The sequence below is a fragment of the Centruroides vittatus genome, unplaced genomic scaffold (genome assembly GCF_030686945.1).
Source record: "Centruroides vittatus isolate TY-2023 unplaced genomic scaffold, ASM3068694v2 contig_620, whole genome shotgun sequence".
Classification (NCBI taxonomy): domain Eukaryota; kingdom Metazoa; phylum Arthropoda; class Arachnida; order Scorpiones; family Buthidae; genus Centruroides; species Centruroides vittatus.
Window position 1 is genome coordinate 1,592,633 of NW_027122381.1, and position 26,500 is coordinate 1,619,132.

At 33.9% G+C, this 26,500-nt stretch overlaps 2 protein-coding genes across 5 annotated transcripts in view; one reads left to right on the plus strand and one right to left on the minus strand.

The window, feature by feature from the left end:
• The window catches only part of LOC136979435 (uncharacterized), a 29,333-nt gene that overhangs the window by 661 nt on the left and 2,172 nt on the right, over positions 1 to 26,500 (minus strand). For 2 of the 4 annotated variants that reach the window (XM_067275419.1, XM_067275421.1), the window contains exons 2-3: positions 3,951 to 4,201; positions 434 to 544 (exon numbers count right to left, since the gene is read on the minus strand). In XM_067275419.1, coding sequence (XP_067131520.1) covers positions 434 to 544; positions 3,951 to 4,201 — 362 coding nt within the window. Of the gene's footprint in view, positions 1 to 433; positions 545 to 3,950; positions 4,202 to 4,314; positions 4,583 to 16,791; positions 16,847 to 26,500 lie in introns of those variants that run through there. The other 2 variants (XM_067275422.1, XM_067275420.1) reach the window with 2 other exon arrangements.
• Positions 10,144 to 26,500, plus strand: part of LOC136979437 (fucose mutarotase-like) — a 37,891-nt gene continuing 21,534 nt past the window's right edge. The window contains exon 1 of the mRNA XM_067275429.1: positions 10,144 to 10,225. Coding sequence (XP_067131530.1) covers positions 10,144 to 10,225 — 82 coding nt within the window. The remainder of the gene's footprint in view (positions 10,226 to 26,500) is intronic.

Genomic DNA, 26,500 nt, shown 5'->3' on the forward strand with positions numbered 1-26,500 from the left:
CTGATGACGTGATCGGGAAGAGGAGTATTTTGATTTCTGATGATTGATGGAGAGGATCAAAAAACAGCGAATTTTTGCTGACGTAATTCTTGAACAGTGTTTAATACGATGAAACCTCCATTAACGAACACTCGCGAATAGTAGACACCTCTACTTTAACGGACATTTTTACAATACCCAGACCTTTCTAATAGGACATTTATTATATTTACCTCTAAATAGCGCACGAATGTCTCGGTCTACATTCACCCCTGTAACACTGTATTTACAGTGTTACAGGGGTGAATGTAGGTTTGCAAGTTCTAATTTGGGCTTCCCCCGTTAAGCTACTGTCAATTTATATTAAGTTTATGGGAATATGGTTGTTCGGTAACAAGATATAAAAGCAGGATCTACATTATATAATTAAATTAATTTAGAAATTAATACTAACTTTTAATTGCTTCAGATACTCGAAAGTTAATTTAGGTATATCTGGGAGCCAGACTTCTTTTTGATATTCCACCGATAGTTCGAATTCTGGTTCGTTGAATACTTTGTTCAACTAAAATATAAATAAATAAATTAATTAATTAATTAATTTTACATCTATAATTTTAATTCTATTTTTACAAAATTCTAGAGTTTGTGACATTTTAAAAAAAGGTAAAACCGTTATTTTGGAGTATAAATTTTATGTAACATTCATTCTTTACAAATATACTTAAAAATATTTGATATTAGATTGTTGGAACGGTTGAACAGGCAGACAAACTAACCGATTTAAAAAAAATTAAGAACTTTCATTATTTTCACTACAAAAAAAACTTTTTAAGAAAGTTGTAAAAACTATTTATAAATACTTTTGTTAAATAGCCCTATATATTTAACCATACGTCAGTTTGTATACGAATTTTTATTATGAAACTAATTTGAGGATTTTATAAAAATAATACAAAGTTTTTAGATTATTAATCTTACTAAAGGTAGCATTAGTTTATGCACACGAGAATTTATACAAATAATGTTTTCTATCAGAAATATTATTAAATTTTAAAAAGTGCAAAAATATTAATTATAACATAAATTATATAAACAGAGGCCCAGAAGCCAAATAACCACTGTAAAGACCGATTTGTTGTCTTATTTAAATTCTTTATTTACGTACAAACAACGCTTTTCGCTAATTGCTGAATCGATTGTAAAAATATACAACACTAACCCAACTTTTCGGCTACCCCATAAAGAATACGAAGATTTGTTTATCTGATATCTCTAGAATGTAATTTTTGGAATATAAATCAGGAATTTCACACGAAATTTTTGGAAAGTTTTCAAGGTAAAGAATAATTTACAAAGTGGAACAATTAATTAGATTTCGGTTTCCTTTAATAATAAAGTAAACATTTCACGTAGTAACTTACATAAGTGTAATTTATTCAAGATTCATAGAAGGATTTCCCTAAAGAAATGTTAAAGATGTTAAAACATATACTGTATATATATATTTTTAAAAAGTCAAAAAATTCCCTAATAGTTTGTATGGACGAAACTTACTTTTTTCTAATTTATTAACGATTTATAACAATCAAAAAATTACGAAAGAAGGCCAAGGATATCTAAAAATATCACAGAATAATTGTGTAATGTCTTTATTTCCTTTCGACAGATGGAGCTGAGCTTCTGATTTCAAAAAAAAAAAAAAAATACTTGACGATGACCTCACGGGGTCGGGGGCAAGGTCACTCGCACTCTTTCTACTTAAATAACTCGATCGAGTGAATAATTAATTTTATTCGTTTAAATATTCGTTTTGTTAGAATATAAAGCGAGTGAACGGACTTAACACTACAGAAAAATATAATTGTATATATCCCGTGTTGAATGTAGTGTTATTTTGTAGTGCTATTGTGAAAGCGTTGGGATATTCGGAAATTGTGCAGTTGTAAGCAGTAAACAATGCCGTAATACGGGGGGAATTCTAAAGAAAATCATAAGTGTAATGTGCAAAACGTCGTCTGAGAGAAAAACAGAGAGAAGAGGGGAGGACGCGTGTGACGTATAAGAAGATACGATAACAATTATCTTGGATATATTACTTCGTGCAGACTTTAATTGTTTTGTTGTGACTGTGCATCGGGGAGGAACATCTCTACGTATTTTATGAATATGCGTAGGAGTATTTTGTACTTTTTCTCACGGTAACCTTGGAAAATGCCCACCAATGTCTATCCGAATCTAATCGCTTCGCGTTTTTAACGCCCACCATTTTTGTGAATCTTCTTCTAAGTCATTGGTCTGGGACTTCTTCTCTTTGCGGGTTCTCTATGCGCCCTTCGCCTTTAATAATAATAATAATAATAATAAACCATATCTTGCGCTATATTACAACTATAGCATTACGTCACGGATCTCGCGTGAAATTTCCTGAATATTAAAATACGCTGGCTTAACACGAGAGTCCGTAACACCGGTTTAAAATGGTTACTCTGCCAATTTTTCACAAAGCTCCTCTCAATTCTTAAGAGCTTCAGAAACTGATTTTTAGAAGGCTTTTCTTAGGCTCTAAGGCATTGAGAAATTAACGGACCCTACCGAATTTTAGAAGGGATTATTAGCTTTAAGAATGTTACTTTTTTATGAAGTTCCAAGTGTATCGTGTGTTGCATATTGCATATTATGGGCGTTAAAAATGATCCCACTTAATTAATTTTTTACAGTCGTAATTTTATAGGGCTTATGTAATGATGAATAATGCTTTATAATTAGAATATACGGGATTTATAATTAATACACATTAAATTATTTTAATTTTAAAAAAGGCCTGAATTATTAGTAGGATTTCTATGTAATTTGATGGCTTCTGGTAAAAATTAATTGTTATACGATGTTCTAGAGTTCTGGAATTTATTCTAAAGCAAAAACAAAAAAAATTATTCAGTGAACGTGTCTATAGCATACGAGGGTTATAATGCTTTGTTATAGCCAAATCTGCATCTATGGGGTGTTATTTTTAGAAGCGTAACAACTACAGGCGTAACTGTTACAAAAGTTTGATAGATTAATGCCTTAATTTAGACGAATTTACACCTTTCTAAACTCATCTTTCGCTCTAAAAATGCATTTCAGAAAGTCTGGAATACTTTAAAACTTTGTCACTGTTCTTATCTGTATAAAAATATTAAGCAATAGCAGTGTCAGAAAGCAGCTCTCGTCATAAAATAACACGTGTTTTTTTTAATTTATAAACAAAAAAATGAGCCGTAGTATTAAAATCCCGCGCCGAAACTAAATTTACAAGGCAGAAAGAAAAATAGAAACGGAATAAAAGATCAAGTTCTTCTTTTCTGCGCCGGAAAATAGGGTTTAAAAACGGGTTGTAAAAACAGTAAAATCATAAATAAACTTCTAAAAACGTTAACGAGATAAGAAACGAATATTTGAGTAGTCGGCTAACCTCAACTCTCAGGGTTAACATCGTTAATGACACCTGTTCAAAAGACGTACAGTTTTTTCCTAGTCTCCACAACGCATGGTGGAGATAAACCCTAAGGCCAATTTCTATTGTGTACAAAACTGTATTCCCCTGTGTTTACCCACCCCCTTTCGCATTATATCGAGGTCGTTTCCATGTGTCTTTTTCTCGCTTCGGCCTCACACAACTAGAGCAGAAAAGAAAGCTGCTGGAAGAAAGAACTTCTTTATTTTTATTTAGCATTTTTTTAATGTTGTAGAATGGCGTACGCACGTACGCTTTGTTATTATTTGTCTCTACTTATACACACAAGCGCAGGTTATGACGCTTAGATAAACCCTTATCCTTTCACGATAAACGTACGGTTTCCTCTTTTCTGGATATTCATTTCGACATAGCGAGTGTTTCTGTTTGATATTCGAGTTTTTAGAAAGGAAGACGAGACGGTAACACCAGAAAGGTGTTAAAAATAAATAATTAAAAAAACACTACTTACGAATGCGTCTTTGGTCCTCATTCCGTTCTGCCTTGCCACTTTGGCGGCGTGGAGGATGTCGTCGAATAACTGTTGGACTGTGGCGGGGGGTGCTCCTACCAAGTCTTCTTTTGCATTGAACACGTGACCGGGGATGCCGCACGGGTTCTTCCATCGTGGCTTGTTCGTTGGACGTAAGGGATTTTTCATCGGTGCTGCCGTAACGAAACTCGTCAAGACGGCTGCCACTATCCAGACACCGAGACGACATTCTGAGAAAGAGAAAGTTTATCAGAAACAGACAGACAGACAGATGCGTTATCTGTTGCTATTAAAAGCATCACACACGCGCGCATTCGTATACACCGTATACTCGGACACCTACTTGTTAAACAATGTGAGTAGCGACTAGACAGCATCAGTAAACGTTGGATATCCACAACCATTCTCTGAGGTAGCGTAATAGGTAAAACAACCCAACTAGTGCACGTGAAGGTAGTGACTGACCACGCTCCACCACGACCATTAAATACATATGGCCACTTCGAGATATATAATGAGTTACTAGTGGGAATTACCTATAGTGTGTCCATTTCTCGGATTTACCCCCCTCGGCAATATTTGTATCGGCTTCAATGAGTGGTAGACGACTTGTGTATCAACTCGGTTCGAGGCGGCGATTGGCTAACCGGATAAGTGACGAATGCGTGACGTCAAAAGAAGTGAAGACGTAGCCTACGGTTCATTCATAATTTCTTGAGAGAAACAGGGGATCGTCCAGTGGCTAAACGCATCTTTTACTATTTTCTAAAGAACCGATTGACAGTTGTGGGCTAAAAATTGCTCAATATTATAAAATCGTACGTGTATACACACACATATACGTACATAAACACACGAAAATTCGTTCGTGTCAACGTCGTCCTTGAAAAGATCTGAACGATCGTTAATACCTCGGTACATTCTTCCGAAAAGGATGACTACTCGCAGGTGTGCCGCTTCTTCCTTATAAATATTATAAGTTAAATATTATATACAAAGAAATTAAAAGGGGGGATTATCGTTTATGACGTAACAATATTAATCTATCGATCTGTATATTACAAATGAGAGTTCTTGTAATTGTTTCCACACCAGAAATGTCATTCTGACACTTAGAATATTTAGTCTTTTATTGATTTTTCTTTTATGAATTACATTAAAGTTCAATATTTTAGGCGATGAGGTCATCCAAAATAGGAACTCTGCCTACGTCTGTGGTCAGTTTTTTCATTGTTTAGTTCGTTTTTCTTAGAACTATATTCTGATAATGTCTAACTAGATTAAGGTGGAGAAATAAATGTCAAACTAGGTCATTTATAATAAGCTTAAGCTATAACATTGTTATAAATAGATAAACAATGTTTTCGGTCGTGTTGCCTGCATTGTTATGCAGTCGCTCAGAAACTTTTTTACTATCATATTATGTTTTAACCTCTTCAATATCGACATTTTTCCGTTTCTGCATCCTTAAACTCTTCAATTTTAACATTGTTTTTATTTTTTATACCTAAAAGTACTTTAATATCACGGTCTTTGCTATTATATCCTTATAAAAGCCCTTTAATATTAAGATAATCGTTCATTTTCGTATCCATAAACCTCCTGGGAGCCCTTTAAAATCATTTTATTCGCGATTTAAATATCAAAAGTTTTGTTTTTTTTTAAATATACATAAACCTTATTAAAATCCCATAATATTAAAATTTTCACTATTTTATAATCATAGATCGGTTAAAATTACGCTCTTCGCTATATATAAACACAAATTATTGCGCGTAACTTCTGTTTATAAACAATATCAACAAGCCTCAATGTCAAAGATCTAACATTATAATAATCTTCAATATCAAAGCTATTTTTATAGCGTATTTCCTATTCATAGGTTAATATCAGGAAAGTCCAAGACACATATTTTACTTATGTGTTGTGGCATTTCACAATTACTAGGTTTACGTAAGGGAATAATTTATAAGTACGTTAACACTTTCGTTTCTTGTTTATAAAACACAATTCTGCACCAACACAATGTTGAAAAAGTAAATATTTTTTAAAATTTATTACTTTACAAATCTGGAAACGTCGAAAATAGATAAGGTTACGTGGGTGTTTCGATTCTATAAAGATTGTTCAATGTTTACTTGTGCCTATAATGGATAGAGATGGGTCCTACCTGTCTCTGCATTCCTCTTACTAGTTAATAGATTGATTGACTGCCCGGGAGTTTGGAAGTGTGCCTCTGGGCCTGAGGAACCAGTGTCAAAAACATTGGACACGTGGTTTGATGTTATAATACACGCGGGCATTAAAAGAAACACCGGGGAGATTTTTGCGTAGTACACTTAACTAAAACTGTTTATTTTATGATGATTTTCTGTAAGTGGGAAATAACTCGGTTTTGTTTAAAACCAATCTTCCATTCGTCAGTGTTGACAGGCATTTGCTTTGAACAGGATGTGTCTAGATGTTATCTTTTTAAATATGATCGCTATGCAACCGTGTAAAAGCAGTTAACGGATATACCACAAGCTATTAAGTGTATTTTATAATATGCAATTAACGGTTAGTTACTTTGTCTTGGCGGCATGGAACTGCTGCATCCAGTTTCTACTTAAGTATAATCCAATAGCTAATCCGCATTAGCTAAGTAGAGCTGAAATCTTTTGTTTACTTATCTTTAGGGCTTTGCTAAATTAGTCTGCGCTTCAATACTTTTCTACGCCTTCAGCTGGCCTTCTTTAAAGTATTTTCGAAGTTCAAATACCTTTTTACGTCGATATACTTACACAAATTTCACTATAGGTTAAGAAAGTGGCGCAATTCACTGGATAAACCTACAAGTATGACCTATAAATTGACCCGTTTTAATGCCAGACGAAGGAAAATATCGAAAACGCGTAGAGATACACGTAATCTACCGGATATGACCTTGGTTTCCTTTGAAGTTTAACGATTTCTCACAAGTATAGGGGAGAAATGACGTCAAAATTATATCGTAGATCTACAGTATAGTGTTTTCCGTAACGGCTTATATCAACACCTTTATTTTCTCGAACGATTAAACTATATCCTGTAGCTCAAACTTTGTAAAGTTTCCACTCTCTTTATTAATTAATAATTATATATTAAACAATACGGTATATAATTTACTGCACGAGGTCATTAGGTATGCAAGGATACAAAGTCGTGTGTCTTGCTATCCCGTAATACGGGAATTTTATATAGGATTATTTCATACCTTATAGAATCTTTACAAATGAATCGAATGAAGATATGAAGATGTTATATGTCTTATGAGCTTACATAGAAATCATTACAACTCAATGTAATAAGTTACATCACATGTGTGTTATATGCAGGACCAAGAAGAAGAAGGTGAAGCAAGAGCTGTAGGGGCTCGGAGACGAATCTATATAATAAAATTTTAAATATAAGATCTAGAAAATCAGTTTAAATAATTTGCAGGTGCATAAAGGGACAGGAAGAAGAAACGCGATAAACCAAGCGAGGCTTGGACTTCAGACGTTGCCTGACACGTACACGTCGGAAGTCCCATCCCTAAGGCCCTATTACTCTCCATGTCTTATGGCCCTCCTATAGACCTATACAATTCAATAAAACTTTATTATACATATGGATGGCCTAAGGGGTAACCCATACTAAATACGCTTCTATCAGATTAAACTGGGATGGGCATTAAGCTTATGCATCAACTGTAGTTTCATAAACAATAGCAATAAAAGTGTTAAACAACTCATAAATACCGAAAAGATGACGTATAAAATTACCGTGTATACTAATTTAGTACCGATACGAGAAATAAAAAATGAAGGAGGAAAATAACAATTCATAAATTTCCACCCCACTTACAACGTCACACTAACTTATTATTATTTCGAACACATTCTCATTTTGATACCAGCCACACAAACTTAGTATGCAAATTATGTGTTTGCTATTTGTGGGCGAGAACTTCTCGTTCGCTTCCTAAAATAAAAACTAAACTGTGATTTAGTTTTGAATATTAATGTATCTCGTTCCAAGGTTATCATTATCGGAAGTTTCGATAGGGAAATTAGGTTAGTAAGGGAAGACACATCGAAATATATCAGATAAATATGCCTGATAATATTGTCTAAATATCTCATACACTCGTAAACGAGCCTTTAATTATGTTATGTACATCCTAATTAATATTGTACGCAATTTTTTCAAGCTTTATGATAAATATTTTACGAATAAATAACAGTTGTACTCAAGGTTAGTTGCTCGAAATGCATCTTTTAATGGTCATTAAACATATTTATAATTAATTCTAATGCTGTTATATACTTAAAATGGTAGCATTTATATAAAAATTTCAATTTTACCTCGTATTCTTCCAATATAATTGAATGTAATTTATTTCGAGTTCGTTTCCTTGTTTATTTGTTTGTTTAATTTACTCATTTTAAACAAGATTTTATGATAAAAATCATTCTAAAGTATTGTAAATTTAATTAATTATTATCAGAGGCAAATTTATTATTAACTTGTGAACTAATGGGAGTGTACCGCAGTAGTTCTCTAGATCAGGGGTTTCCAAAGTGTGCGTTACCACCCCCTTGTGGGCGGTGGTAAATCTAGAGGCAGGGTACTGAACGGTGATCAAAGACAAAAGTTGGGGTCACTGATGGGTTAGGGGCGTTGGTTATGACTTTATGGAACAAAAGGGGCAATGGATCGAAAAAACCCCTGCTCTAGACAAATTTACTTCTCTAAACTAAATTGTCATTAGTGGGTCTGTTCCGGTAAGGGCAACACCACTAATTACAACAAATCAATCGTAAAATCGTCTGTCATGAGAGGATTTTAACTCAGGGGTCTGACCTCCATCGAAATGAAGCCTGTCAGGGTGTGTTAATTTCACAGGAAGTGTCATAGACTTACTTTACTACGTGAAGTTTACGCTTTAACACTATAATACAGTTCCCCTGTGGAGCGCCCACCCAGTCAGTATTAGGGTAATTAATGTGTGTAGGATCTTACGTTAAGTAAGTGAGGATCTTTATTATTAAATAGGTCAATCTAGCATTAGAATGAATATAAATTCGGACGAATATTTAGTCATTGAGATGAGTGTTGTTCCCTTAACGAGAAGACGAGGTGAAATAAACCTCGCTTCTAAAAAAATTACACAATCCTTTAATGAAACGACACTTATCTGATCTCATAAAACCGCATAAACTCATAGATTCTGCAGATTTAAGAAGAATTAAATTAGTGTAATGCACTTACACCCTATCAGAGAAGACACGTAGCGCAATAGAGATCCTAAACTAACTTTAATTATTAATATACACAGGACCGAATCCAAGATTATTGTATTCAATTACAAGTGTAAAACTGCCCTTCATAGACTTACATCCGTCATTATCTTCTCCGGTGTTCTAGATAGATAGATGTCTTTATAAAAGTCAGTTTACATTTATAGTTAAATACAATAATCCTACACCAGCTAAGGACCGTAAGTATTAAGGATTTACACACGTTGTAGTGTTAAATTCACATGTCCTAATAGCAAAGGATCCTACGCCGTGTGAGCCATCCTTGGCATATTTTTTAATTCACTGTTTTATAAGCTAAGAAACAAGACGGTAGAGTAAACTTGATTTGAAAAATAAGCCAAGAAAGTATTTTAAAAAATTGTTAATTATTCGAGTGTATCTCATTGCTATTTTTGAACGATAAAGGTACATAATTCCGTACATAACTTGGGAATTATGACGATAAATCAACAGGTAGGCGAACGAAGGAAGTCTTGACCTCTTTTCACCAACTTTCATTTATCCTTCAACACATTAAACGAGTTACGACAACAGAAGCATTTACTTATTTATCTGTTTATTTATTTAAATAATTTTTCTCCAATTATATTTTCTAATTTCGGTTAAACACAAACGGAAAAGAAGCCAAAGACGACGTAAACAATTAAAAGTAATAATAAAAAAAATAAATTCCGATTTCATCCAGAGATGGCGCTATTAATTTTTCGTTTTATTAAAATTTAACGACAAATCTATCAATGACTTTTTATTATTAATTCGGACGTTGAAGGGGTTATTAATACCTCGAGTAACGGAAGGGACGGTGAAGTGGTGGGTCACTTCGGTCACGTGATTGGCGTAAGAGAAACATGGGACTGATCGGCATATCGACGATTCTATCTCCGGATTTACTGCACGCTTTGTGTTCAATGGGGCACGGTGACGAAATAGGTAAGTATATATTAATCGTAGATGCGTGAATTGTATATTAGTAACCAGATCTACGGCTTCATCCCTCAAGGTAAACTACAAACCGTTCATAAGCCACGTTAGCTGCCTGCAACGTGCCACGTCACGTGTCTAGTTCACTTTTCGATGTAGGGGGAGCGGCTGTTCGGGAGGGGGATTCGAGTAATGGATTAATAATTTCGCCAGAGTCATCCAATAAACAAGCGAAGGCGGCGTGACGTGTGGGAGAGACACCAGAACGCGCGCGCGCGTGTGTAGGACTGTTTATGAAATACTTTCATTCACGAACTTATCGAATATTCTTTAGTGAAATCATCGCCGCACGGATTTCCTTCATACAACAGGATGTTTAAAATAAAATTTATATATTCTGGGGGTCCTTTAAGCGTGGGCGATAAGATAATGGCTTATATTTTCCACCCTTTCACGCTATCGCTACTGTATTTCCAATTTTGCAATTCATTCGAGTATCCGACGAATTTTTAAATTAGCGAATCGGCGTCACGTGATCCAATGCACGAGTGAACTCGGTGTCCCAGAATATACGTGTGGCCCCTATAAATTGTCACATTTGTTGCGCGACAAAAGTGACAATAAAATTGTTTCCTTGACTGAGTCACTGTTTTTCGACGTTAATTTGCACCCTGAAATACCATTTTTTCAAATAATTTTCCTGAGTCACGTATATTTTCCACTGTTATTTTGCAAAATTTAGTCTTAATCTACCTTTTACTCGAAAAATATGCTCTTATTTTGGGCCAAAACACGATTTTTTTTTGGATAAATCTATTTACGTTTAAACGGATGACGAGTGACGTTATTTAACTTATCTTTGTGTTATGTCATCTCTATTATCATATTTAAGTTGTTAGATTACAGATTTACGTTTTTGTATGTATATAATATTTTATAAATAATAAATTATCTAAAAATATACTTTATAAAGTTTGTGAAGAAGATAGAAATTCGTTGAAGAAGCTAATCGTTGATGATAAATTGAACAGGATCTTCTGGTGTATTTTTTTTATACGTGATTTACTCGCCTTTATTGTTTAACTTCTTTAAATTACTTGGGTTTTATTAATTATTTTTATGTTTTACGCAACGTTTTTGCATCTTTATCTTTCTATAAAGGTAGACAAATATTCAGAAATTGACCGTTATTATTGAATCTGATGAAAATGGTGTTGTAGTGCTGGGTGTGGTATTGGAAATGGTGTTGGTGCGGCGCTGCAAGTAGTGTAGTAATGTTGAGTGTGATGCTGGAAATGGCGTTACAGTGTTTGGTGTTAAGCAGTGGTGTTTACAGTTCTCAGTGTGAAGCGATGGTGTTACGATGCTGGAAATGGTGAAGCATTGCTGACGATGAAAATGGATTAGTAATAATGTTAGAAATTTCATAGCTATGCTGATTGTGATGATTCTTGTGCTAACTTCAAACTCAGATTTTAAATTTATGATAATTTTCACGTATTTTTTTAATCAAATTCACTAGATTTTCGAGCAGAATTTAAATAGAAGAAAGTGTAATTTTACAGACGTTTAAGTAAATTGTTAAATTGAGACACAATACGAAGAAACATGTCCCTAGACAACTAGTTTTGTGAAAAATTATTTAAAAAATGCACCAATAACAGAAAAATGACCGAAATTATTTTACATAAAGACTTTAAAAAAAAAGCCAGACAAAAATAAAACTATACGTAGCAAAAGTTTATGAGCAATACAGGGTGGCTCAGAAGTCAGTTAACCATGGTAAAACAAAATGACCGTCTTAGTAAATAGTACAAAAACACGCTGTTTTAACAATTCGTACTTACAGATGCATACGAAACGCAAAAAACCGGTTAATTGACTTTGGCCCACCCTGTAGATAAGTTTTAGATTATCAGTTTTAGGCCTATGTTTTAAGTAAAAAGTAAGTAAATTTTGAAATTGTAATTGCAAAAGCGTGTTATTTGAGTCGTAATTAGCTTTGCAAGTGGCAAATTACCAGAAAATTATTTCATTGGTTCTGTTTTATGTCCTTTTGTATATTTTTACAAGATAATTTATCAAATTCATCCAAAGGCTAACTCTTGTAATTTCTTGCACATTTTGCAACTGTAATCTGAAGAATGTTTTCTTAAATTCTACAGAAATGTTCGTTTTGTTTATTGCTCTGGAAGATAAAATCAAGTTTATTTTTTAGCAATTTTCCATTATTTATTTTCGTTTCTAAATGTTTATTTTGTTTCGTTTCGTGAATATGATGACTCTTCAAAGTAGTGTTTGCGCTGCTTAAACTGTATTTTACAGTTTATTAAGGTCCCCTCACCTCTTACATTAAGTTTCATAGGCATGGGTTTACTCTGGTGTTTTCTTTATTGATTTTAACTAAAAAATAAGCTTGTCCATTGTTTTTGTATTGACAAAAATAGATGTGAAATAATAGAACTTATTAGAAATTGATGAGGGAATTGATACTTGTATGAGGATTTTTGTCTTTCTGGCATTTTTCTTCACAGAATTTGTTTTACTGTATTTTCGTAGTGGTACCTTATATTTCGTGCATTGTGATACTTACTTTTCTGTGTGGTCTTTTTTGTATTTTTAGTAGTAGTCTATTTGTTTCTCTGATATTTTTAAAAAGAATATGTATGTCTTTTTATTATTTTTTATAGTGTTATCTATATTCCTCTGTTAGTGGTGTATATCTATGGTTTTGTATTAGTTTCTCAGTGGCACCTACTACCCTATTCTGCCATTTCTCTGTGGCACGTACCATGTTTGTCTGCCATTTTTCTTACTGGCATATACTGTTTTCTCAGTTCTATTACTGTATCTTTTCGATCGTATCCACATTTGCCTACTATTTTCTAGTGATATTTATGTCTTTTCTATTTTCATACTTTGTTTCTCCGGTGTGTTTTTTTCTAATGCTTATCGTTTTAACGCTTTGTTTGTATTCTTAATATGCTGTCTATTGCCCACATCTATCTTCTTAAACAATCCTCGAATTTTCATTTTGTTAACTAGTAATGTGTAATAGTCTGCAGAGTTTTTTATAGTCAGAACATGATTTTTTAACGTTACGCGTACGCTTATTACATAAGCACTCTATAGGCTTTCCTTAACGATTTGTTTAAGCTTATAACTTCCCTATTGTTTTAACATTAATAATAAAAATTCACTTACAGAAAAAACTAGGAAAACAATGTTAAAAGTCTGCATTGTCGGTGGTAAAAAAAATACAAATTTCTCATTTCGAATCTTTGTAATTAGGAAATGCTTTTATGTGAACAATAAGGTATTCTATTAATTTAAAAGCTTAATCAAGGCGATAAAAATCTATCTTATTGTTTGCAAACCGTGTAAATTGTTGTACGATGCAAAATGTATCACGGTTTGGATTTGTATACGCGCAGGAGAATTTACTTTTCATTCGTATGTTGTGTTGGAGGAAACAAACAATTGTAATGGAACAATGGCGATTTATTCGGTCAGTGAAAGAGAAGGAGACGATAAACTTCCTTATCTTCTTCCCTTGACCTACATCGAGTCGCAAGTTCAACGAATTATAAACATCAAACGATGACCCACAAACTTTTCCTCGTCATCTGACAATCATTTCATTTAATAGAACGTATACGTCGTCCTTGCTCCCAAACAATTCATGCTTTTCGCGCGATTTTTACAATGTATCGACGTTAACAGTACAAGGACTATTGTAATTAATGGTGTAATCTTCGCCATAACTCTCCTTCTTACACCATTACTAATTATTGGATATTATGAAGCTGTAACGTCGTCTCTAACTGTATCACGGTGATCGCTTAGTTTATAGTTATCATCATTGTATGCTATAGGCTATAGCGCATCATCTATATTACACCAATATTGTTGTGTAATACACCTGTGTAGTGTAGTTTAAGCCGACAATATATGTCATTAAAGCATATATTGATTTAACTGTATATTACTGGTATATGGTAATACCGTTGTATTATATCTGTGCATTATACCTTTATTATCTAGTCTGTGGCAATAATGTTTTGCATTATTATTTAAAACTTAGTTTACGGTAGCATATTTGTATATATTATGGCTTAATCACTGGCAACACTTCGTGTATTGTCTATTTACTGTACACTCGTAGGGCCTATATGGCACGTAGCAATAAGCTGTAACTGTCTACTGTACTTCAATACCACTGCATATTACACCATTATAATTTATTCTATAGCAACATACTATAATCTTTCGGTAATTTAAGTCACAATATAAAACACGAACCTTAAACTTATCCAGTTAATTTAAACAAGTTGCCCACTGCTAGTTCCTAAAATATGTTCACACAATTAAAGATATTGTGTGTAGGAGGAGGTGTAATCATTTTAAAAATAGATTTCGAATAATTATTTAAGTAAAAGGTAATAATGTAATTTAGTGAAAATTGGGTTGTAAACGAAGTGAATTTAATATCTCATATTACTTCATTTATAGTAATAAGATCCATTAAAAATAGGTGTGTTACAATAGAAGGCATTTAGCACAAATCTAATAAAATAAACGTGATATGGGCATATCTGTTTACCCAATATTGGGTTAAAAATAGTTGATTATTATCAGAGCGTGCCTGAATAATGTCGAAAGTGTAAATGTGTTTATGATCCGTTTAGGTACACGAAAAGGCAATTCGATTCGAATTTTCGACTTGCTTCGTTTGTCTGTCTTCTTGTTTGCTGGAGTATAAATAAGTGAAATTTGTTTAGATTTCTCGAGGAAGAAAAATAAAAAGTATTAAATTTTCCTAAATTTCCGTACAAAAAGTTCAATTTTTTACAGTTAAAGTGTGTATAATATTGGAAAAACGAGGTAGAAATTTTCTAAAAATTCAAATTTTAAAGTGCAGAGTGCACAGAAATTCGAGCGCTTTCTGTTATTCAAGGATACAACTGTCTAATAATAGAATATAATTTATTAAATTCTTTTTTATAAATCATGTTCTATTTATATAAATGTATATAAATATATGTACAAAGGCTGTATAATAGCATAATGCGGGCATAATTGCCAGTTATAACCTAAATTACGTGTTAAATAGGAGTCAAACTATAATGGTAAGTATGGACATAAGTTCACTTGCATAGCTGTGTAACTAGTTATATCTACACTACATAATTTTGGACAAAGACTGTGTTCTATATATATATAAATTCAGGCTTTAATTGTAGTTCTATAAAACATCTACCACCTACCACGAGTTTAATTTAGCTCCACGTAGCTGTATAATGTTAAGCTATACACAAGAATATCCTATAGGTCTATCCATATACTTTTCTAAATATAATTTTATATAGACTATCCAAATACCTAAATAGATATAAACTACATGATCAATAAAATAAGTGGTTCTAATCACAAATAAATAAGATTGTATGTAAAACCCAGACGTGTATACAAGCGGATCCAAATACCCGAAGCTATAGAACCAATAAATAAGTGGATCCAAATACCTGAAGCTATAGAACCAATAAATAAGTGGATCCAAATACCTGAAGCTATACAGAACCAATAATTAAGTGGAACCAAGCACTGAAATAAGGATAGGTGTAAGATTGTATATAATTGGTGTACAAACGGATCCAAGTAGCCTATCTAATTAGGTATAAAATTATATAGGGCCAAACTCGAATACAAGTGGTTCTAATCTAAGAAAGGAATGTAAATTTTTATAGAAGCAGACAAGTAGGGCTACATAAGCGAAAGATTATACCCAACTCAGCTTCTAATTAAAGACGATTGTAATATACCCACTTACATTTTAGGGAGTTAATTTTAAAAAATAAAAAAATGACTTAAAATATATATTACAACAATCTAAAAATATTTATCGCTAGCTGATGCAATTTGTCTCGATTCTTTCAATTGTCCCCATTCTTTAACAGAACAGAAATGGGCAGCCTTTTTAATTCAGTTCCTTCCCCATCATCATCATCATTGTTATATATATTATAACAAAAGTTAAATTCATTAAACTTCTCTATACAAATTTCCCTATACACTACTTAAGTCAGGCTTTAATAAAACAGGGAAAATACTTTAAAACTATTTTCATTAAAAAAAATAATTTAAATCTATTTTATAAGAAATCAGTTCAACTTTTTATTATTATATTATTATTTATTTATATATATTTTAAACACTAAACTAAGTTAAATAATCCGTTAAAAAATACTTGACGCGTTAACCTATATTTCACAGTACATTGCTTTCACCCATGCTATAAATTGGCTTACCTTCCCTATTTATATAAACCATGTATACTACTATACATACATACATATGTATATGTTTTTTTAACCTGAAAAATTAACATTATACCTTAAAAATACTTACAACTTTTCCCTATTTTTAAGGCTTGTAAATTAAAAAAAAACACTCGAATCGTTACAAAGTAGTGTTAAAAGTTTCTGTATTAAGTATGCGGTACTGTAAACCGATATTTTTATTATTTATTTACTTTTACACATGGCGCGTAGCGTAAAAAGGAGGTTTTTTTTTACCTGTTGATGACATAATCGATGTTCTTTGTGACGATTCCCCCTCTTTAAAAAAGTACCTTTGCCTCCCGAACTACAGTCAAAGTCCTCGTCTCTGCAAACGTAAACAAACACCTTCTTGTAAAACGAGACTAGCAGCTACTTTCTAGCAGCATTTACACCACAACTTTTATATGTGACTGCCTCGATGTGCCGGGGGCGACGGACCCTTTCGCGCATTTACACCTCTTATAACCTCTCACGTTCTTTTATTCTTTGGGGCCTAGCGCTAATTTTTATATATTTTCAAAGCGTATTAAATTCGCCTTACTCTTCTTGCCTAAATTTTCACTAAAGTAGAGACTTTCGTGGAGGAGGGGGAGCAGACGAAACTTGATTGATCGGTGTCGGAACACCTAGAATATACTTCTGATTTGGTGGTGTTTTGAACCCCGATAGCGTGCTATGTCACGATTTCAAAATTTAAAATTGACTGCGAAATTTAACGAATTTCGATAATTTCTACAAGCATCGCTATTTTCGTAACGTGACACATTAATTTTGTTAATTGAAAACATGTTTACCTGTATTATGCTTTTTTTCTTTCGTGTTCTTGAATACGAGGATTTGAGACTCGAAAATTCAAGTTTTAAACGTGATTATTGTAAAAGGAGCGCGTTACATTGAAAGGTTTTAAACTTGGACTAAACTTCGATTTAGCGTCTGCGAAATTGGCGCTAAATCGAGTATGCGCTAAATCGAAATATCGGCAGAGCTTGGAAGTAGCGTGATTTGATAGTAAAAAATGTCGCGTAACAACGTTTTGGTTTAAGATTTAGCAAATTTGCAGCACCGTCTTTTGAAATCTTTTCCTCCAAATTAGTTTATTGGTGCTTTTGGAAAGTCCTATGGAGGCTGCGCGAGCGGATGACTGCTTGAGAACAAGTTAAGCAAATTATCATTTCCAAATAATGAAGGTGATTTGAGGGGAAAAAGTACTATCAGCCCTATTTTTAGTAAATATTATCAAGAGTGGCCTTTTTTCTTCTGCAAATCACCTTCCTGCTGCTAGAAGTCAATGGGCAGTGAAGTAAGTGGTTTGGAATTTAACGATCAACCTTTTTTAAATTTTTAAATAAGAAAAAATTACACAAATGACTCTACATTTAAATCTTTATTTTTGTAACGTACCTTACTCCAAATACCATAAAAGTATAAGAATAAAATTAATAAAATAAACAAGAACAGACATTTCACCACTTGTGACGTATATTACCTATGACAAAAAATTTTGGGGCTCCTTCTACCCGGGACTCGAGCCAAATTCTCCTATAGCCCCTGTATATCTGGGCCTGGCTATGGCTTTATATAATTTTATGTAATTCTTTAAAAAAAACTCTACACAGAAAACTGTTTATAATTTTATTATGTGTAGAACAATACAAGAGTTGCTTTCCTATACAAGAGAAGAGACGATGCCCATTTCTTTGCTTAAAAATTAGTCTGTGGAAATATAAATTCCCACTGACACTAATATTTTGCGTGTTTTTAAATTCCAATTTGGCACTATTTATTGCTTTTTTCATCCCTATTTAATTCTTATTTTTCAACTCGAGCAGTAGCTTTTGCATTTTGGGTGCCCATTGGCAGTAACTCTTTCGTTTTTGAACACATTCGACACTAAATCTTGCATGTTAGACCCCCATTTGACACCGGTCTGGACAATTTTCCACCCCTACTTGAAAAAAAGAATGCCTACTTCTTCACAAAGTTGACGAACTCCTGCGAACAAGATGCTGTAACTGACTGATTGAACAGGGAAAGAGGACAGTTTCCAAACTCCGAAAATTCCTCTAAAAATTCGGATGGGGGCTAGTTTTTCGATAAAATGCCAGAAAAGTTCCCACCGTAAAGCATCCCACTGTAATTCCAGAAGGATTTTCGAACGTAGTGTGGGGGGGGGGTTAGACGGCGGAGGAAAGGGGAGCGTTAGAAGCCAACCAAATTACCAGGGTAATTAACTTATGTGTATTTTCGCTTGGACGATTCTTCCATTGTGAAGTCCAACCGTTTAGACAATTGTAAGCTAACAAATAGAGACATTATTGCTATAGTCAAAAGAATGCCGCGCGACCCGACGAACAAATTACAACTTTTCCCACCGACCTTGAACTGGTCGGTCGACTGTTATTTTTGAAAGTGAAACTAGCGGGTCCGACGGTTACTAACTTTTGATGGAGCACGTGCAAATCGATGACATTCCTTCCACCACAATCGGTCGTAACACTTAAAAAAAAGAAGGTAACCTACGGCATTGGTTGGAACACTCCCTTCACTATGAGTAAATGTTCGGGAGGTTTTTTGAAATTATTCCTTGTTTTTTATTGCCGAAACTGGATTTTTATAATAATAATTTGTCTGCAAATTTTTATTCTTGCGATTAAATCGAGAGTAAAGCGCTCGACAATGTGAAAATGGAGTTCAAATATGCGAAAAATGCCCTAAACTGTTCATAAGTGGATAAGCTGTTAGAAATGTTGGGGAAATGTTTTTTGTTTACTTAATGCTAGGGAAAAATTGGAGAAATTTAAGATTTCTTTACTTAAATGTTAGGGAAATTTGGGGACATTTAAGTAAAATCTTTCTTTAATATTTACGTAAAAATGGCGATATCTGTAATTGTCATCACTCCAATATCACGAGTCAAGGAAATTAGTCTTTTCTTTTATGTAAAAGGATTTATAAGCAGTTTTCGTCAATATTAAGTGAGTATAAGTTGAAAACATTACAGGGATATTTTTAGATGCATAAAACGTTAGGGAAAATGTGGAAAAGTTTAATAAATAGGTACAAAAGAGCCTGGCGCATTCTTGCAGCAGTAATGTTATTTATGTTAATGCTACAAATTTATGCTACAAATGTTAATTTTGTGTTAATTTTGTACTTTCCTTCTCATAAAAATATGCCTTGTGTTACACGATGTAATACAATATACAAAGTGAGTCAAGTCTCCATGATAAGCGCAGACCACCCGAAGGGATGTAGTGTATGCGTGCGTAATATCAGATATGTTAACACGTATGTATACGCGCACGTAGGTCGTATTCTATGACTTATAAGTGACTGCATAACGTGAACAATTTGCCAGTGTATGCAACTATTGAATCACCCTGTACAAGAAGATAATGGAAGGATGGTTTTGTGTGTAATGAAGAGGAATATTACAGGGAAGCGTTGTATCGACAGGAAGACGATTTTATGCTAGTGATGAAAGCTGTATAGTCCTACAAGAGGATTTAGAATCCCGAAATTCCTTTGTACACAGTTTTGTAACAGGCATTCTCCCGTTCTAAAGTTATTCGAGTAGAAAGTGTGACCTAGAAACAATATAATACCTCATAAAAAATGAAAATAATAGAAATAATTATTGTTATATATTGAATAAAAATAGATTTTAAAATAATTTTTAATAATTCATATCGAATTACTTGAATTCTTTTTTGTTAACAGAACATGTGCAGCATCTCCACAGACTTGCATTCCAAACATGTGATACTCGATATAGAATATCGTGTGACAGATAAGGATATAAAAATATTTCTCCCTGTTAAGAATGATTACTTCCAAATGTTCCAGACATTTTCAAGACAAATAAATTTCCTAAACATTTAAAATTATTTAATGAACGTGTTTCTGCCCTTGCAGAACGGAAACTTGCCTTATTAATCTAATTAGCATAGTAACAGCAATAATTGTAGGCTATAGGCGCAATGTAAGTAATGTTTAATGCTATAACTATAATATTATCCACTCTAATTATGTGTATATTGCATACCGTACAAATATATTTACATATAGAAAACACACCGCTGTCAATTCTAGTGCAAAAACTAGTATCTCAAGTGTGGCCCGAACCAGTCTGATATAATGCTAAATACCTAAACACACTTTCTTCTTGAGACTCTCCTCCCCTATTCGGATGTCATACACCTGAAAAGTGGAACAATAAGTTAATTAACCTGCTATTTTGAAAATCTTTGTATCAGATTCTGTAATACAATACAGGAAAATCCTGATAATTCAGAACTTTAAATGTTTGCGATGTATAAATGAACCCTTCATACAGGACTACTTGTATACACTCATTATTATTGTATGTACAGTAATAGATATAACCCCGTACTCTGTAGAGGAATAATCATATACTATCCTCCTGTATATACACACAGTACTATCATGTATACTCATTATTGCGATAGTGGTATAGCATGAGTACTTCATATAATAATACTCGTTCTGTTCTTGTATGTAAAATACTACCTAGTTATTTCATATATTATATTAATGATTTTATACGCATACTTTTACTTCACACTTTTCCTGTAAAGAAAATTAATGAAGTAGACTACTTAACTTTTCAATTGATGATTAATAGACATCCTCATAATGGTCTTACTTAACACCCAATAGCACTACTATGTTCGTTGTATTGTAATAAGTCATTAATTAAGAAGAAAAAGAATTTATTACACACTCCTACACATTCCTTGTAAGTTAAATATACATTTTTACTGTTTACTGGTGTAAAAATATAGAATATTAAGCTTAATTCGATGATTAAAACACATATTTTAAGTTAGAATCTAAGAATCGAGCGTGATATACCCGGAGGGGGTGCTTGAATCCCTCAAAAAAAGTGAAACTCGTGTCCTTGTGTTGTACAGGTGTGGACCTAGCACAATCGAGTCTGCCTCTATATAATGTCGAATCAAGGTTACTTCGATAGTTGGATTAGGTCCAGGTCTACTCAGGTAAATTATCTCACGTGGCACGTACGTTTCGGGGGTGTAAACTTGTGTTACTCGTGTTACAATTGCGTGCGTTAAGTAAGGATAAAGTTGCGACATTTTCAGACAACAATACATAAATATGCATCATATATTATGTATATGCAAGTGACACGTCGACGTTATTTTTAGAAATTTCTCCTACCCCAAAAAACACGCTTCGAGAAACTTTACACACGAACGACACTTAACACATAAGACAAAAGTTAAGGTAAAGAGATTTTAATGAATTTGCACTTCTAAAATTATAAAAATATAAATATTTTTTATTTTAATACCTGATCTATTCCAACTGCATTGTCGGGAACTTTGGTGCAACTTTCTGAACTGGGCACGATGTTAAAACTAGTCTTTCTAGCTTATCCCTTCTACCATTGGTCGGTGCGCGTCACGTGAGTGTGGGCCAACGATTCTCAGAAATGCCGTGTAACCAGCTGACTGCGTGCACAAAACGCGTGCCACACCATCAGCTGACAAATAGTTTTTTTTTTCTTTCTTCTTACTCTCCCATCATCTCTGTCACCCCTCTTGACGTCACGGTGTGTTTACAAACACATCAGGGTTGAATGCACCCCAACCAACGGTTTACCTCTAAACATAACACGTGCTTTCGGTCGATTTTTCTGTGGTTAAATTTAAAAATGTAATCGATTTTTGATCGATCACCACTAGTGTATGAATAATAAATGAAAGGTATGAAAAAAATCATTCTTCTAAGAAATATCCCCATGGGGTTATTTCGTAAACTATCCCTCGAAAATTGTACGTAAAGACCTAAGAGTTGTTGGGGTTTTCCATTTTATACACGTGAAATTCTTGAATGACATCATTCAATCTGAAAGCAATATCCCTTCCGGGAAATAAAAATTTGTTCTGTGTTAAAAGGTGTGTCTCGTCTATCGATCCCATTTCGTAGATATCGCTTAGCCTAATTTTCATTTAATTAAACTTATTGCTAAATCCTAACTCGTTACGTTGCAATCGTTAGTGTGGTTTTACGCACTGGTGTGTGTGTAACTCGTACAATACATAAACACAACTTAAGTATTCAGATGACGAACAATAACGTAACGTGTTGATTCTGGTGTTAGCGTATCGAAACTAGTGTTTATTACATCGAAGTCGCGTTCATTTTTTCCCTAAAGAAGCCTGTGCTCATTGATAACACACCAAAACTTGTGTCGGTTGTCTGAATTAACACTTGTTAAGAACAATGCCGAACGCTTATGCTTACCACAGTAAAAAGTAAATGGAAACAGTGTTATTGAACTTCAGCTTCTGTCCTTGAAAGTAGTTATAGAACTCCTTTTAGGATCGATATCTGTAATTGTAATCTCGTCATCACGAATGCCGCCATCATTTAAAAAACGCACTAAATTATCTTTCCTTATCATCTCTCATGACTTACAATTGACACGCTTCAATGCGTTAATTCGCCTTCTTCTATTGATACATTATTATGATAATAAAGTAACTCAACTACGTGAATCGATTTATCTCGTAGACTAATATATAAAATCAATAGGTTAATCGCAAAGATGGCGCCCGATTTTTGACATTATTTCAATTATATTTTTTATATTATTTATCCTTGTCTGACCTTCTGCAACATTTCCTTCTCTGTCTACCGTGTTTTACCCCCATACAAAAGGGGGTTGTGTAATATCGCGCAAATATCATCATCTTCCTGGTTTTCTAAATGAATAAATAGCACGTTCGAGTGTCTGAACGGCATTAAATCTGACTTTACATTATTTTTGATTTTTATACGGGATTCAAACGTAATATTCAAAAATTAGTGGACCAAGATGGAATAAATGAGCATTTTATTAAATATTGTAAAAAAACTTTAGCTTTTGATCCAGTTTCTTAAAAAAACAACCATATTTTCCTGTATGGGTAACCTCTATATGACTTTTATAACCTTTATCCGTATTGAAATCACGTAACGAAGATAAAAAAATAATTGACGATTGCTGCATGTAAATGAAAAAATGTTTACGTTTCTCCCTTAAAATCCTTATCTCACCTTCCAAATTCGTGATTAATGTTAGTTTGATATCATCTTAGCACTAATTAATTATGGAAATTTTCCTGGTTTGATTTGTTTAACCGCCATTAAATTCTCTACCTCGTAAAATGCTCGTCATTATTCTCTCTCCCTTCCAACCTACATACCTACTTACCTGGTTATTCACCTGGCTTAGATGCCACTCGACCTCCATCCCACCTGTGTTAAGGTCACAGAATTTCGTGTTATTTTGCGTCTCTATGCGTTAGTCTGTCGTAACGGAAAATTCAAACGGAGAAGAAACCAATCGGGAAGATTTAAACGAACGAGTAACCAATCAGGAGACTTATATGGACTGGTTTGTAAATTAACCAATCAGGAGAGTTTTAAAAAGATGAATAACCGCTTTATAAGTTTAAATGAACCAGTCAGAAAGTTTTACAATGGAGCAACCAATCAAAAATCTCAAATGACGTAAAAACTGTTGCAATATTTAAACGAACCAATTAAAAAGCAGGTAAATCAAAGGAAAAAATTTAAACCAATGGGCATTCGAGAAACAATGTAAGAAGTGAACAACTGTCAAAGATAAAGTAAAATTGCCAAAAATATATTTTTAAAAAATAAACGAAAAATATAAAAATTACAGAGAAAACTCCATTAAAAAAGAATTAAAAAACTAATAAACAAGAATAAAAAAGTTTAAAAAAAGGAAACGACCCGGAACGAGTTTCTGAACGCACCGCTAAAACGATTGTATTACTTTACACCAAAGCGGAATGACGTCACGGAGGGGGGAAGGAGAGAGAAACTCACCTGCGGTTATCGAACGTGTAATCATATCTGGAACGGAGTAAGAAGGAGAGAAATATGCACGAGACAGAAAAGAACCGGCGACTGAGACTCGTCCACACATCGCACGAGCCAAATACTTCTTCGAAATCCATGACTCACACCTCACCGGACTATACGAAAGGGGAGGACACGGACCACAAACGCGTTCGTGTCCAAGGAAAAACAAAGAGGAACGTTCCGTTACCATAGAGAAGGCTAATGCCACTTCCTCTCTTACCTGGTCGAGTGTCTACGCGTCCACACGTCACGAACTTTCGGGAATTTCGAAAATTCAATTCGTGACCTTGAAAGAAAATGGGAGAGGGCAAAATTACAATCGATTCTTGTTTAAAAAATCAAATTCTTGGTAATTTTTTTATAATATTTCCAACGCGAGAGGTGTGCTTTTTCTTTAACAAGTCACGCGAGAGGATGGAGTTCGAGATTCGAGAATTTCGCGCTTCCATCCCTCGGAAAAAGAAGATTTTTACGCCTTTGGCGTAACCGAAATCAAACCCGTATCTCGTGTCTTCGTCGCACGCAACGTTGCGTAGTCGATGACGCGTAACGCCATCCGTGACGCGTTAATTTAAGCGATTTTTTCTCGTCACGTGATCCGTAGAGTATCGTGTTTACCTTGATTCGATAATTGAGTAGCGCATAAGGAAAGTCTGTTAAATTTCCGTAATTATCGGTTTGTTTTGTGGTTTCTAGTGTTAGAAAGTTATTCTTCTGCAGGCATTTTAAGTTGAGTTCGTAACCTTAAAATGTGATTGATCTTTCTGTGGGCTATGCAATGTTGGAGTTGATACGGTTTATACGTGAGAAGTGGATTTCGTCAAGGCTTATGGCATTGATGGATTTTCTAAATGCTCGTGGAGTTGGTGAGTTTCATAAAGGCTCAAGAAATTTGCGGTTTTATAAAGGTTTATGGACTTATGGGGGTTTAAAGGCTTATAGCGTTGATGGATTATCTAAAAGCTCGTGGAATTGGTGGGTTTCGTAAAGGCTCAGAAAATTTGCTAGTTTTAAAAGGCTTAGGACGTTAAAAAATCCACAGAGTTAGTGGATTTGAGAAAGGATCATAGAGCTAGTGAATTTCACAAAGGCTCACAAAATCGATGGATTTTATAAAACTTACGAAGCTGACGGAACCTGTAAAGGTTTGTATAAATTGGCACATGGCGATTTGATGGTTTTATAAAGGCTCACAGGTTTTACAGAAGTTCACATTTAATGGATTATGTAACGGTCCACGTATTTTCACACATCAACTTACGTTGGTAGATTTTATGGATTTTATAAAGGTTGCACAAATGAAAATTCATGGCTTTATGAAAGCTGGTCGAGTTGATGGGAGCGAAGGGAAAATGTTAAATCTCATGCATTAAACCCCAATTTTTGATGTTTAATTATACTTTTTTAATAAATGAAGAAAATCCGGATCAAATGCGAATCATCCCGAACCGGAGCAGCCATAACAAATGAAGTGGGGAGCAATTTATATTCTAAGTATCCTCGAATTGTTACATCATAAAAAGTTAATGACCAATATGACAAATGTTCTGACGAATGCTGCCACATCATGCTCGTTACAAAGAATACCAAAGCGAGTATCAAACAATATTAAATAAAAAATAAAAAAGAAATAAAAGCATTAATCACGAGAAGATTCAAAAAGGCAAAACGTCAAGATTTTGATCACCTGTCTTGTAAAGAAAGGTATATATTTTTATGTTTATTGGTCCTACTCAGACTAGTGGCATGCAGGTGCAGTCTGGTACCTCATTCTAGACTACATCCGACCTCTCGACCTCTCAACTATCCGAAGCAGACTGCCCTACCACACCCCGTGTCGCTTTTTTTTTTCGTTAGCGCATGTTCTTTGTAATGGCGGCTTAAACTACTCTTTTAATAGTTAAAATAGTTGTTAGTTTAAGTCGTTAAGTCGCATTCTGTACGTGACTAGTTTGCAGATTTTTAAGAGAAATACGGCACGAGTTCGTTCACACGTACAGACATACTTACGCTTGAAGAAAGA